This window comes from Abramis brama (genome assembly GCF_963993115.1).
Source record: "Abramis brama genome assembly, chromosome: 19".
Classification (NCBI taxonomy): Eukaryota; Metazoa; Chordata; class Actinopteri; order Cypriniformes; family Leuciscidae; genus Abramis; species Abramis brama.
In genome coordinates, this window is record NC_139981.1 from 23,006,249 (window position 1) to 23,019,297 (window position 13,049).

A 13,049-nucleotide genomic window follows, 5' to 3' on the forward strand; every position below is an offset into this window, starting at 1 on the left:
ACCATTGCATCTTGCATTTCATGCTGACTTTAATCCAGTTGCCATACAAATAATTTTTTTTTAAATTCACTATGTTGTAGATTTTGGCAAATCAATCAAACAAGATTAAGAGATGTTAAAAACCATGGCTGAACTTTAAATCACACTTGAAATTACTTTTGTGCTATGTGGTCTGTTGTTTACTGCACATTTGGCATGTTTACTGGATGGATTTTCTGGATTTTCAAGCATTCAGGACATTTGCATGCGTGTGTAGTTTACATAATACTGTTTATACTGTAGAAATAGGAAGAGTTGTACTCAGGTTAGAAAGTTATAACGAACATAGCCTTAAATTAATATTTGCTTTTCTAGAGTCTTGCCTGCGTGCTGTGATGTACATTGAGAAATGACATGCATTAAAGAAATCATTTTATATTATTTTATGTAATTTATGCAGAATTGCAAAAATTAAGCATTTAGAGGAAAACAATAAAGCTTCAAAGACCTTTTACTTTCATAGCACCAAATTAGTTTATTATCTATTATCAAAATTATATCATTTTAAGTTATTATAAAAAGTAATGTCATAGCTTTTTGTCACTTATATTTATTATAATTGACTACATGATCTCAAATTTCACACAAAAAAAATAAAAATAGATGGAACAGGGTAACATTTTGGGAGTGTTTCAAAAACTGTGCAAGAAATAAACATTACACAATGTCAACAACACTTAAAGGGATAGTTAACCCAAAAATGAAAATTCTGTCATCATTTACTTCCCCTTAAGTTATTCCAAACCTGTATGAGTTTCCTCCTCCTGCTGCACTAAAAAGAAGAGATTTTGAAGAATTTTGGTAACCAGACAGTTGAAGGCACCCATTGATTTCCATATAGGAAAAAAAAAAATACTATGGAAGTCAATGGGTGTCGTCAACTGTCTGGTTACCAACATTCTCTAAAATATCTTATTGTGTGTTCAACAGAAGAAAGAAATTCATACAGGTTTGGAACAACATGAGGGTGAGTACATGATGACAGACTTTACATTTTTTGGATAACCCTTTTCTATTTGTCTTCATCTCTCTTTTCATTGAAATATCCCATTGGAAAGGTACATTCCCTGTCGAAGGCCGAGATCACAGTCGCTTGAAATCTGCCAGAACATTGAGAGCTGAATTCCAGCCGGCTGCGCCCATAACACCTCCACCTGAATGAGACAAGCTCAGATAAATGCTGGAGAACACAGGGGAGGTCATGCATTTCAAGCTTAACATTTACCTGACCTGGTTTTATGATACGTGATATCACACTGATAACATTTCTAAACCCAGTACGTACTGTTTAAGCTTTTATTTATTCAGGCACAGACCTGGATGGCTGCCACTGCCACATAAGTACAATCCTTTGACGGGTGAGCGGTAGTCTGCGACAGAGGGCAAAGGTCTCGCCAGGTAAAGCTGATCCAAAGACATTGAGCCATGAAATATATTCTGTTGCATAAAAAATACATGTAATTAATGTTTTGAATGATATGACAAGCACATTTACAACAATTAACTGAGATTTTGAGACAATATTATATATTAGATTCTGTAATAATAATAAAAAAAACAATACATTTATAAAAAGTCCATGTCAATGTCTATAAAATGAATTAAATGATATGTTCATACCCCTCCAGTGAGACCAAAGACCCTCTCAAGATCAGGAGGGGTCAGGATGTCTTTTCCCACTATTGACTTTTTAAATCCAGGTGCGTAACGTTCAACCCAGTCGAATGCTGTGAAATGGGAAACAAAGAACCTATTACAACAAAGATCGTATTACTTCAAGGCATGTGATATCACTGTGGTAGCACAAACTGTGTCACTGGGTTTAAAAAGTAGGTAGTTCCTGCCCGCCTATCAGAGTGGGAATGTTGGGGCGGTCTTTAAAATGCAGAAAATATCACATAAGAATCTAGGCAAGAAACCCTGTTCTTGTATTATACATTTTATATTATACATTTCTGAAAGATCATGTGATTTTACTGTATTTTTACTCTGCTTTTGATTGTATAAATGCATGCTTGGTGAGCATGAGACTTCCTTCAAAAACAGTAAAAATAATAATTTATTATAATCTTTTGACCGGTAGTGTATATATTACAGTGTTGGGGTTAACGCATTACAAGTAACTTCATTTTATGTAATCAGATTACTTTTTTTTGATGTAACAAGTAAAGTAATGCACTTTACTTTTCAGTTTAATTAAAATGCTTAAAAAAAATGTATGCTGCTGATTTAAAATTCTCTCTTTTCTCCATAATGTAGTCACTTATACATGCGCACTTGGCAACAGACAAAAAGTACAAAAGTAACAAAACACATGACTTTCAACTTTCAGTAAAAAGAGTTGTACAGTATGTAATATAACCCGTAATGTTAAAGTCTCCCTGTAGTCAATAATTTGATCTCTTAAAACTTATCTTTGATCACCAAAAGGACATATTTAAAAGTTTTTTCCTTGAAAAAAATTCTTCATGCCTTAAAATAGCTTGAATGTAACTCTACACCCTTGCCTAATTTAGTATATGTGGTCCTATGAATATGCATATTAGCCCCGCCTCCACTCACTCGCACCAGCACAGAGATCCACTCGTTGACGATCACACGTTGGCGTGATTGGTTACAAGGTAGTTTGACGTCAGAAACACCGCGATTTCAAACCGCATTTTTGAGACTGTCTTTGGTTCACTGCAGTTTTAAAGAGAAAATACTCAGCAATGGTGTTGACTTGCACATGAATTTGCACATGGTTTGTCTTGAATTTGCACATGGTTTGTCTTAAAGTATAATTAAAAACACCACATAGACATATAAACAACATTAAAAGCTTGATTTTCACCACAGGGGGACTTTAAGAGGTCTTTTGTTTGTCATACATAGTTCTAGGGGTCAGGAAATATTCTAAGTGGTCAGAATATAATAATATTCTAAATGTGTTTTAAAAGAAAATGAAGGTGTATGTTATTTAGGCTATGTTTAGGCATTACTGCATTAAACACTTGCAAAAAAAGAACTTCTCAGTAAAGAAAAACAAACATCTGCAAGGCCTTTAAGAGAGCGAGTCTCAGAGGAGAGAAAAAGTAACACACAAGTAATTTAAATAAAATGTAACATTCACACTGTCCGTTTTTGGGATTGAAAACTGCTTTTACTTACAGGTGTGAGTCTTGAAATGTCCTGTTCAAACCGCAACTTATAATGTCTTGAATACTGTCATGAATGTGCAACGTGAGTCAAGCCTGTATTCTATGAACCATAGCGACATTGACCAAATATCAAAGATGGCGACGTCGATAAGACTGAAAAGTCTTATCACTCTTGATACGACAAGAGTCCAATCAAGCCGCGAGTTCATCCATTAAATAACCATTAACCAATAGCAGCTTTTATATCTGGGTGGAAAGCAAAGCATATGAGTCGCACTTAGAACACAAAACTACACGTGAAATCCACACGTACCAGATGTGGGCCGGATCTGGGCCGACCCTATGTTGCTGTCTGGGCAGACTGCGTGACATCATTAGATTTAGGTGACATCATCACAGGTTTGCGACAATACGGTTTCGGAAAACAGTCATGACAAGTTAGTCGATTTCTTTAACGAATAACGATGCATCGCACTTTGGAAATTAAGCAGCAAGTTAAGTCGCTGTATGGAAAACGCAACTCTGTATGACAGACAACTAGTTTAAAATGTACAGGTGTGAATTCGGTTATATTATGCAGTTATCACTCTCGTATATAACTGAAGTGTGAACATAACCACATTAAGGACTCAAATACAGGATTGACAACTGTATTCTGTAACTGTGTGAACGTGGAATAAATAACGTAATTAGTTACTTTTTTAAGGAGTAGCGCAATACTGTACCACATTACTTTAAAAGTAACTTTCTCCAACACTGTTTGTAAGACATCCAAGACCTTTTACATACATAATCCTTATTATGCCTGTGCCAGCAAACGGTACACAAGAATGCAAATAAGGTACTAGGTACTTGTGTCAGCAAATCTCTCCCTGTCCTCGTCGGTCCAAGAGCGGCGACCCTCCATCAAATATGGCGTAAACTGGATGAAGAGAGACGCCACATGACAGCCGGGGGGCGCTAGAGTCGGATCTAGCACTGAGGGAATGGTCATTTCTATCATGGGCCTAAACAAAAACACCAGAAGATGAATCAGGATATAAAGTAAATTGCTGTGGTTTGGTGCAATGAATGGAAAACCATCACCATAAACCCCAAACCCAGAGCAACAGATTTGCTGTCTGTGAAACCCTGGTCATGACTTGCAAATGCACATATCCTGACGCCTTCATGTGTGTGTAATGTGCAAATATTAGTTTTTCCATTATATGCAGCACTGCAGGTTTTGCTGACCTGGAGGATGGGCGTCCCTGCTGGCCCTCCATGTAGGCCTCCTCCAGAACCTCCACACTCTCACAGTTCAGGTGGACTGAACACTGATGATGTGGACCTGGTTTTCCATCCGCACTGTTCGGAGCAGCCAAGAAATTAGGCAGCTTGTCCAAAGCCACTGTGCATTTGCAAAACAGAGATCAGATAATCCCAATCAACAATTTCTTGTAAGGAATCAACAGCTTTTGCAAGACAGCACTGTTTATATTACTAAAATATTCTGCTTAGAAATGTGTTCTACATATCAAACAGCAACTTAATTAGACCCAAATGCTTAACATACAAGTGTGTCATTTCTGCCTGAGGCGTTTAGTTTTTTATAAACTTTGTCCCCAGGTTTCACAGACAAGGCTTAAAAGCCCACTAAAGTGCTTTATAATGCGCAGCTTTGTATGATGCATTGACGTAATTTCCACTGAAACAGGAAGCTAAGACGGGACGTATTTAATGTCTCCTCCCCCTTTTCAAATAGCCAATAGCGTTTAGTTTTCCTCACAGACTGAAAGTCGTACTTGACAGCACCATGGAAGCAAATCCGAGCGCTGATGATACGTTGGATTCAATAGTAGAGGTGTGAATAAATTCTAGCCATTTCATTTTTAACCAACGTACAGTTGGAAAATGGAATAAAACTCGTTTAAGCAACCGAAGACACATCTCCAACTCATATTGCTCTGTGACGTGTCAGCAGTATTATAGCATAGGGGACGGGATGCTAGATTCTAGAAAGCTGAAGTCTGCGTGATGTCATAAAAATATGTGATCCATTTGTAAATGTTGAATGCTTATATCTCCTAAATGCAAATTTTGTCATTGTTTGGAACACACCAGCTTATTCATAACCTTAAGGCTAACATATTCATACTAAAAGCTAAAAAACTTAAATTTTGATTTCAGGGGGCCTTTAAACCTAGTCCCAGACTAAAATGCATTATTGAGCTGTTTTAACTGAAAGCAATTTGCACTGACATATCTTGAAATATGTCAGTGCCATTGTTTTGTCTCAAGTAATGTTTTTTTCTAAGGCATGTTTTTGAACTCAACTAAGCTTAATCTAAGCCCTGTCTGTGAAACCAGGCCTATACTTTTTATTATAATACTATAATTATAATTAGTATAAATGATTAAATTATTCTTTAATTATGAATTAATATTTATTTAAATTAATAATTGGAATTATTTAAGAATTATCTAATTAATAATTATTTCAATTAAATTAGTGACTGAATATTCACCATTTAAATTAAACGACAATGAATTCCAGCTGGTATTCTTTCATGCTTCTATTGCATAATGAATTATCTTTGGTCTTGTCTTGTTTGCTTGCTGAGTATCAAGATAACGACAAAGCTTCCTGGAGTGTTTACAAAGAACCAACACTCTTCTTTTGCTGCCTTGCAAACACGTTTTTTAATGAGAAAATGCACATTTAGTTCAATGAAATGAGTCGTTAATTTATCTGTAATCATACCGTTTATCTTGGTAACAGGAGAGGTGTAGTCGATCTGATCTACGGCTCTGATGAATGCCTCTGGCAGGACACCCTTTACCAGGACAACCACAGACATCAATTATTCAGAATTGTCATTAAGATTTAAGTAAAACGGTTGTTAATTTTTCCACATTATTATTAATATTATTTTTACATTGGATTAATAAAAAGTAGGGATAAATGGGATTCTTAATTTTTGCCTATATATATATATATATATATATATATATATATATATATATATATATATATACAGTATATATATATATATATATATATATATATATATATACAGATCAATATTATTATTGAATATTAAATTAAATGTTAAATTTAATGTCCCCAACTAAGCAAGCCAAGCCAATGGCAACAAAGGTGTAAGCTGGTTGAACTGAGTGTTGTCAGTTAAAGAATAAGGTCACTCCTTGGGTAAACAGATAAAGTGACTCTTGCTCAAGGCAACAACAGAAGTTGACAGAATGGGATGACAGTAACTGTGGAAGGAATGACCTAGAAATTTCTATAATCATGAGGTCATGACCATATCTAAATGCACTGATGTAAAAACAAATGCTCTTCATTACTTTTAAACATTTAAAAATGAGCAGCACTGGCATGATCTCGGGACATAGCATCAGGGCTGTACCTGTGGAGTGAGCTGTTTGAAGGTGACGTAGGGAGTGGCGTTGGACAGAACCACTTTACTGCGGACTTCAGTTCCATCTGTCAGCACAACACCCTTGGCAGAACCACCCTGACCGATAAGGACTCGTTCAACATCCTACAGGCCCCAAGAAAGGCGACAGATTAATATCCGTGGGACAACCGGTTGCTTTGAATCAATATGGCTTGCACGGAAACAATGGCTCAAGAAAACGGTCACACCTTCTTCCTGAATACTTACTCTGTTTGTAAAAATATCTGCTCCGAGAGATCGGGCGGAGCGGGCGATTGATTGAGACACCCCACCCATTCCTCCCTCCACGTAACCCCAGGCACCTTTCTCCTTCTCCAGCTCACCCATCACATGGTGCAGCAGGACATATCTACAAGATTAAGCACAGTTTATCATACAGTATCCACAACGTCAATTACAGGATATTCAGTTCAAACACAGAAATGTCAAACTATCCTCCTCACCCACTTCCAGGATTATTTGGGCTCGTGTTTGCGCCAATCACAGAGTCAGTGGCTAATGTGGCTATCAACGGCTCTGATTCAAACCAGCGATTGAGCACCTACAGACAAAAAAACTCTAATTTCAACAATACTGTGTGCATTTCAGGAAACATCCTCGAATTTTAACTTATTTATCAGGCAATGCTCAAAATAAATGATGCATATATTGATCTGTATTTTTTTATGTATTTTCAGATCAAACTTTTGAATAGACACTACTGGTCAAAAGTTTGGAATAATTATAATAATTTTTAGTACTTTTGAAAAAGTTTATTATGCTCACCAATAAATAAATAAATAAACACACACACACACATATATGTGTGTGTGTGTGTTTGTGTGTGTGTGTGTGTGTGTGTGTGTGTGTGTGTGTGTGTGTGTGTGTGTGTGTGTGTGTTTATTTATTGTGTTTATTTATATATATATATATATATATATATAAATATAGTAAAAAATAATATTAATTGTAATATTGTGAAATAATCTGCATCTATCAGTAATCAGAAGCCATTAATCCAATACAGTGACAGACTTATTTTAACCTGAGCACAATCCCAACAATCTGAGGACAGCAGACCTGATTTCAAGATATTGATATGAGCAAATGTAAATGTACACTGCTTGACCACTAGGGGACACAGTCCTTAAATTTCACAGAGACACTCAGACCACTGTTAGTTTTACTTCTTGTTTGGCTTACTTTGTGTCAAATTTCTAAGAGAAAAATAACCACATAATTGTTTTTGGACTGACATAGGGTCTGGTACTTATTCAGTCAAATATATTCAAAAATGTCATGTATTAATTTTCTGTCAAGGTTAGGAGGAGACATAACCCACCTTCATAACTGGAGCTGTAACAAGTTCATAGAAATCTGGTATATTCTTTCCCAACTTCAACCCTTTAAACACAGAAGCACATGGATTTTACTTTATTGCTTCAGTTTTATAAGCCCTAGTTTTACAAGACTTGCTGGCTTATTTCAGCAGCAGCAGAACAATTGTGGAAAATCTGGTTTATAGTCTGTTATATAACCATGAAGCATCATTACCAGACTTCACCAAAGGTTTCAAGCTCCTCAGGGCAGATATTCTCTTTCTCAAAGAGCCTTGAGTCAGTCCTGGAATGTCAACGGGTGGAGCATCTAAAAGAGGGTGGATGGCACAGGCCAGTGTTTCCAAATAGGTTAAAAACTCAGGATAGACCTTTAGTGATAGGACAGAAAAAGAAAAAAAACATATAAAATCCATATTGCTTTTTACTGTCACATGCAAGTTCATGAAAGTGCTCTTGCTAAAATCTAAGTCCTCTACGACATTGACATAAAAACCTTGGCATCTTTCTCTGAGAATTTGCCAATCTCTTTCTGGGTCATTGCCATGTCAGCTCCAAGCAGTAAAGACCGTGGTGGCCGCCCTCCTACGCCCTCCTCCAGCATCGGGGTAAATGAATAGGGGTCCCTCATGTACACCTTCAGGCCGTGCTTCTGCACAGAAAGACACACTGCTGTCATCTTAGATTAAAAGAAAAAAGCAATTAATCAAAAAATAAGTGTGTTATTATTAAGGTGGGATACGTGTAAGGTTAGGGACAGGTTTGGTGGAACGGGAAGGTTTAAGGGAAGACTCAACAGTGTAATTATAGATGTAATTACAGAAATTGATTACAGCTGTAATGACATGCAGGTGTTTTTTTTTAAAGTAAGTACAATGTAAAATATGTACACAATAAGTGCAATGTATCAAATGATTAATTTAAATGTTAGTGCATATTTAAAGACACCTCATATAAAGCGTGTAGCGCTTACATTTGCATGTAGCGTTTAACAATGACACTGTAAAATAAAGTGTTACCCAATATTTTTACTGTTTCTTAACTCACTTAAGTTTTACTTTTAAAGTACATTTTAAATAATTGTTTTAATAATATTTTATCATTCTTTAAGTACGTTTATTTTGATGTGTTGGCAAACATACTAAACTAAATTTGAGTATAATTTGAACAGTAGTGTGTTATTTGATGTTACATTTAAAGATAATATATTTTAAATGTACTAAATTGCAACTTCGAATGTATTTAATTACAAGTTTCAATAGAAATAACATTAAAGCATATTTTAGTTTACCATAAATGCTTGTCAGTTTATTCAACAGTACAATAAATTCATATTTCAAAGAAACCAGGAGAAATTATGAAATTACATATAAAGATTTACTTAAAGTCAGCATAAAACCGAACTTGTTGTGACGTATATCCGAGTGAAGCTGCTTCTCGAACAAGAAAAAAAATGTAAGGCGGGACTTGATTTTGTCCTTTGGGAATTGATTGGATGGTTGTGGTTTGCTATTGCTGTGATGTCATGTGAGTGACAGGTTGCCACGCCCTTACGCCAGTAAACACATCATCACAGAAGAGAAGAGAAGTCACTGCAAGGGTAGCGGAAGTTATTTTGATTAAAGATTACCAGAGCACATGAATTAAAAAAAATAAAATAATAATGATGTTCACAGATAAATCATTTATAGTAAATACTGCAATATTCCATAAAGAAACAAGAATTGTCCATTTGGATTTCATGGAGACTTTAAGTCCAACTTAAGTATGTCAAAGAAAAGCACACTTAAGTTCATCTAATTGCAATATTTACAATTAAAACATTACATTCGGTTCACATTTAAGTTTGATATTTTAAAGTATGCTATATTATTTTCGTAATAAGTAGGCTACTCCATTTAAAAGTATGCTAAAGTGTACTTCTTTTTCACAAGGTTTGTCAGGTCTGTCTAAAGCGCTACACTAGAGATAGTCAAAAAAGGAAGAAGAGAATGGGGCATGTAACACCTTGAGCTCCAGGTCCTGGTAGATGTGTGGACGCAGCAAACTGAGCAGATACGAGGCCCTGGAAAAGTGGAACCCTGAACATAAAAATAAACAGCCCATTACAGTCGTGCAAACTACAGTGATCCAAAGCAGACACTCTTTTTAATATTTCTTTAGGGTCAATCATCAACTTAAACCTACAATTCTTAGACTACATACTGTATGAGTTCTGAGTTTGTAATTACTGATGAAAACAGAAGTGTTTTGAGAACCAGAACTTGGCCACCCGTCTGTAAGGGATTCAGGCAACCTTGGTCTGGGTGATAAACCAAAACTCACACCTGGAACAATCTCTTCAGATACGGCTGCTCCTCCAAGGACATGTCTGCGCTCCAGGACTGCTGTTTTCAACCCTCCCTTCTGCAGATATGCTGACTGGGCAAATTACAATAGAACGTTTCTTGAGATGAAACTGTTGTGCAATCATTAGTCAGGAGAACATATCTAGTGTATACTTACAGCGATAAGGCCATTGTGACCTGAAAAGAAAGAAAAGGGTTTTAGGCTGTTCAAAAGAGTCTAAATTCTACAATCTTTTAACTATCTGTTGAATAACTGGTTTTGATGTACTGAATGCTTGCAAGTTTTGCATTTGAGACAATAGAGATTCCGTATAGCTATAGTGCAACTCCTCATGAAGGCAGCATTATTTTCTCCTGAAACATGATGATTGTGAAAGAGTGTGAGTGTGGTTCAAAGTATGCAGGAGTTTGAGACAACATTTTTAGAAATGATTTTTAAAAAAAGTAGAAAAAGTAGAACACTGCATGTTTTAATTTACATTACGCAAACTTGTATTCCTGCAGGGGGAGCATGGGGGCTCAGCAAGGCGAATTCCACATTAAATCACATTCAAATCTTTGGACGTTTTTGGTCTCACTGGGGACGTTTGTAAATAGAAACCCTTAATCGTTTAAAAAATATCGATCCCAAATATTAGCATATGGAATACACATTTAAATTCCCTCAAGTTTGTATGAAATTATTTTAACAAAAACAATCCTCACAACGACGCAAACACGACTGTGATTGGCCCATTCTGAGGAGCGATGAGAAAAGTAACAGGTCCCACGTGACTAGGTTGTCTATGCGATACTTCCATAACAGACTGAATAATAATTTATAGTCAATAAATAGTACATTTATAATAATTTAGCCAACGACACTGGAAAATTAAAAAAAAAAAAAATATATATATATATATATATATATACACTATGAGGAGTTCACATAAAATAATTATTATTTACAACCAAGTTATATGACCAATCGGAGAAAACGCACGGGCAGTAAGCCCCGCCCACTCAAGCACTCAATTTCGTGCACATTGCCATGCTACATTTTTATTGTGTTTCTTTAGGCCGTGCATGAATGTCATAGCCTACCTGCGCCGATAACAATCGCGTCATATTGAGGTTTGAGGGCAGTGCAGCTGTGGTTACCGCGCCGTGACACTGAAATAAACCCTCTGTGCGCGCGACATGCCCCGACAGCCGCAGCCATGATGAGTCCTGACAGCCCTCAAACCCGAAGCTTTAGCTTAAACTCCTCAACTCCTCCCCTCAACACTGTATACTGGGGGGAAACTCTTATGGAAAACTCCCAAGTCCAAGGTGTTGTTCTCCTTTTCTGAGAACATCCCGCCCCCACATGTAAAAAATTCTCAACAATCAGAGGCTAAAGATCAGGGGCCGCGCTATAGCATCTGTGGAAAGCAGGGTAAAAATGTAAAAATAAATAAATTACACAAATAAATAACATTAAATTAAATAATATAAAATTATTAAATAAAATAATAAATAACGGTTATGACATTACAGTACAATATTGAGTAAAACATTTAATAATGTTTTATTATATAATTATTATATAAATAAAATATTATTTTCCAAATTGTATAATATTTAATATTTAAATAATATATTTTTTCATGGTAAATTGGCTCTTTATGCATAAAAATATATACGCTATAGGCCTATTTTTACATTTTAGCATGTAAAAACACAAGGATTATCACTTCACATTTGGAGGTGATGCTATTAGGCATAGGCTACTAACAAACAAATATCATGTTTTTGGACATAATACCATGCACCATGCATGTTTTTGTTTTTGTTTTTTTTAACCAGGGCTGTCATTCACATTCAAGTTTGGTGGTGACCTCACTTTAGTAGCCTATAGCAAGGTAAAAAAAAAAAAAAAAAAGTTGCTGCCTTAAATTTTTAAGTGTAATCAACTTGGATGTTTAAGTAATTTCAACTTAAATTACATTAAACTGACTTAAAAATTAGTTGAATCTAGTATAACTTAAAAAAAAGTTGCAAATTGCTTAACTTATTTTGATGAGTTAAAGCAATGTAAAAAACACATGTTGTCATAACTTATTGATCATATAATTTCTTACAGTGTACATAATAACTTTTTTCCAAGAAAAATCAGATTTTTTTTTTTCTACATGCAGTCCTTGCATTGATTCTGCTGTAAAGCATTTCTTTTGCTGGCAGTCACTTTTATTACTGTTTTCCAGTGACTCAAATTATTCAGAGGTCTGAAAATTTGCAGAATATAGCATTTTTGCATTTACTAAGTGGATATACAAAAGCGAAGTGAAAAAGTCAGTTGGATTCATTGTAAAATCGCCAATCTCTCAGCTTGGTAAATCGTTATTCATTGTTAACTGCATGTTGTTTTGCGTGTCTGGATAACTATTCACGCACTGAACATCTAACTTGTTGATAGCGTTAGATCAAGGTCCAATGTTAAGTAGAAATGTTGATGGTCAAAGGGTGATTTAAAATGGTCTTTTCATTAACCTTATTGCATTAACCGTGTTTTATAATCTGTAATGGCATGCCTCAATATAAACAGTTAACATAAAGTGAGAAAGTGTTTGCTCCTTCATAGAAGCACATAATAAAAGTACACATCAAGATAAAGTTATTTGAAAGAGCTTTGTCCTTTAATACCCTGGTACTCCAGGCACAAGGGAAAATCACAAGACAGAGCCAAATGATCTCAGATCAGAGCCACAGAAGCTCCATTGTCTT

General features: G+C 35.6%; 1 protein-coding gene across 1 annotated transcript; it reads right to left on the bottom strand.

The window, feature by feature from the left end:
• Positions 1 to 13: 13 nt before the first annotated feature.
• pyroxd2 (pyridine nucleotide-disulphide oxidoreductase domain 2) lies at positions 14 to 11,639 on the bottom strand. The gene is made up of 16 exons (XM_084093577.1): positions 11,388 to 11,639; positions 10,462 to 10,481; positions 10,284 to 10,377; positions 9,964 to 10,037; positions 8,453 to 8,608; positions 8,174 to 8,327; positions 7,962 to 8,023; positions 7,084 to 7,181; positions 6,848 to 6,989; positions 6,590 to 6,724; positions 5,923 to 5,995; positions 4,413 to 4,569; positions 4,032 to 4,186; positions 1,660 to 1,766; positions 1,356 to 1,476; positions 14 to 1,193 (listed from the first exon to the last, which is right to left on the bottom strand). Exons 1-16 carry the CDS (start codon positions 11,503 to 11,505, stop codon positions 1,123 to 1,125), a joined length of 1,737 nt encoding a protein of 578 aa, XP_083949703.1. The 5' UTR covers positions 11,506 to 11,639; the 3' UTR covers positions 14 to 1,122.
• Positions 11,640 to 13,049: the final 1,410 nt, after the last annotated feature.

Excerpts from the sequence above, each read along its gene's own strand:
- pyroxd2 (XM_084093577.1), bottom strand. The coding sequence starts at position 11,505 with ATGGCTGCGGCTGTCGGGGCATGTCGCGCGCACAGAGGGTTTATTTCA. Across the intron at positions 6,725-6,847 it reads CAGATATTTTTACAAACAGA|GATGTTGAACGAGTCCTTAT; the intron begins GTAAGTATTCAG and ends TGGGGCCTGTAG. Across the intron at positions 4,570-5,922 it reads TCCTGTTACCAAGATAAACG|TGGCTTTGGACAAGCTGCCT; the intron begins GTATGATTACAG and ends GCAAATGCACAG.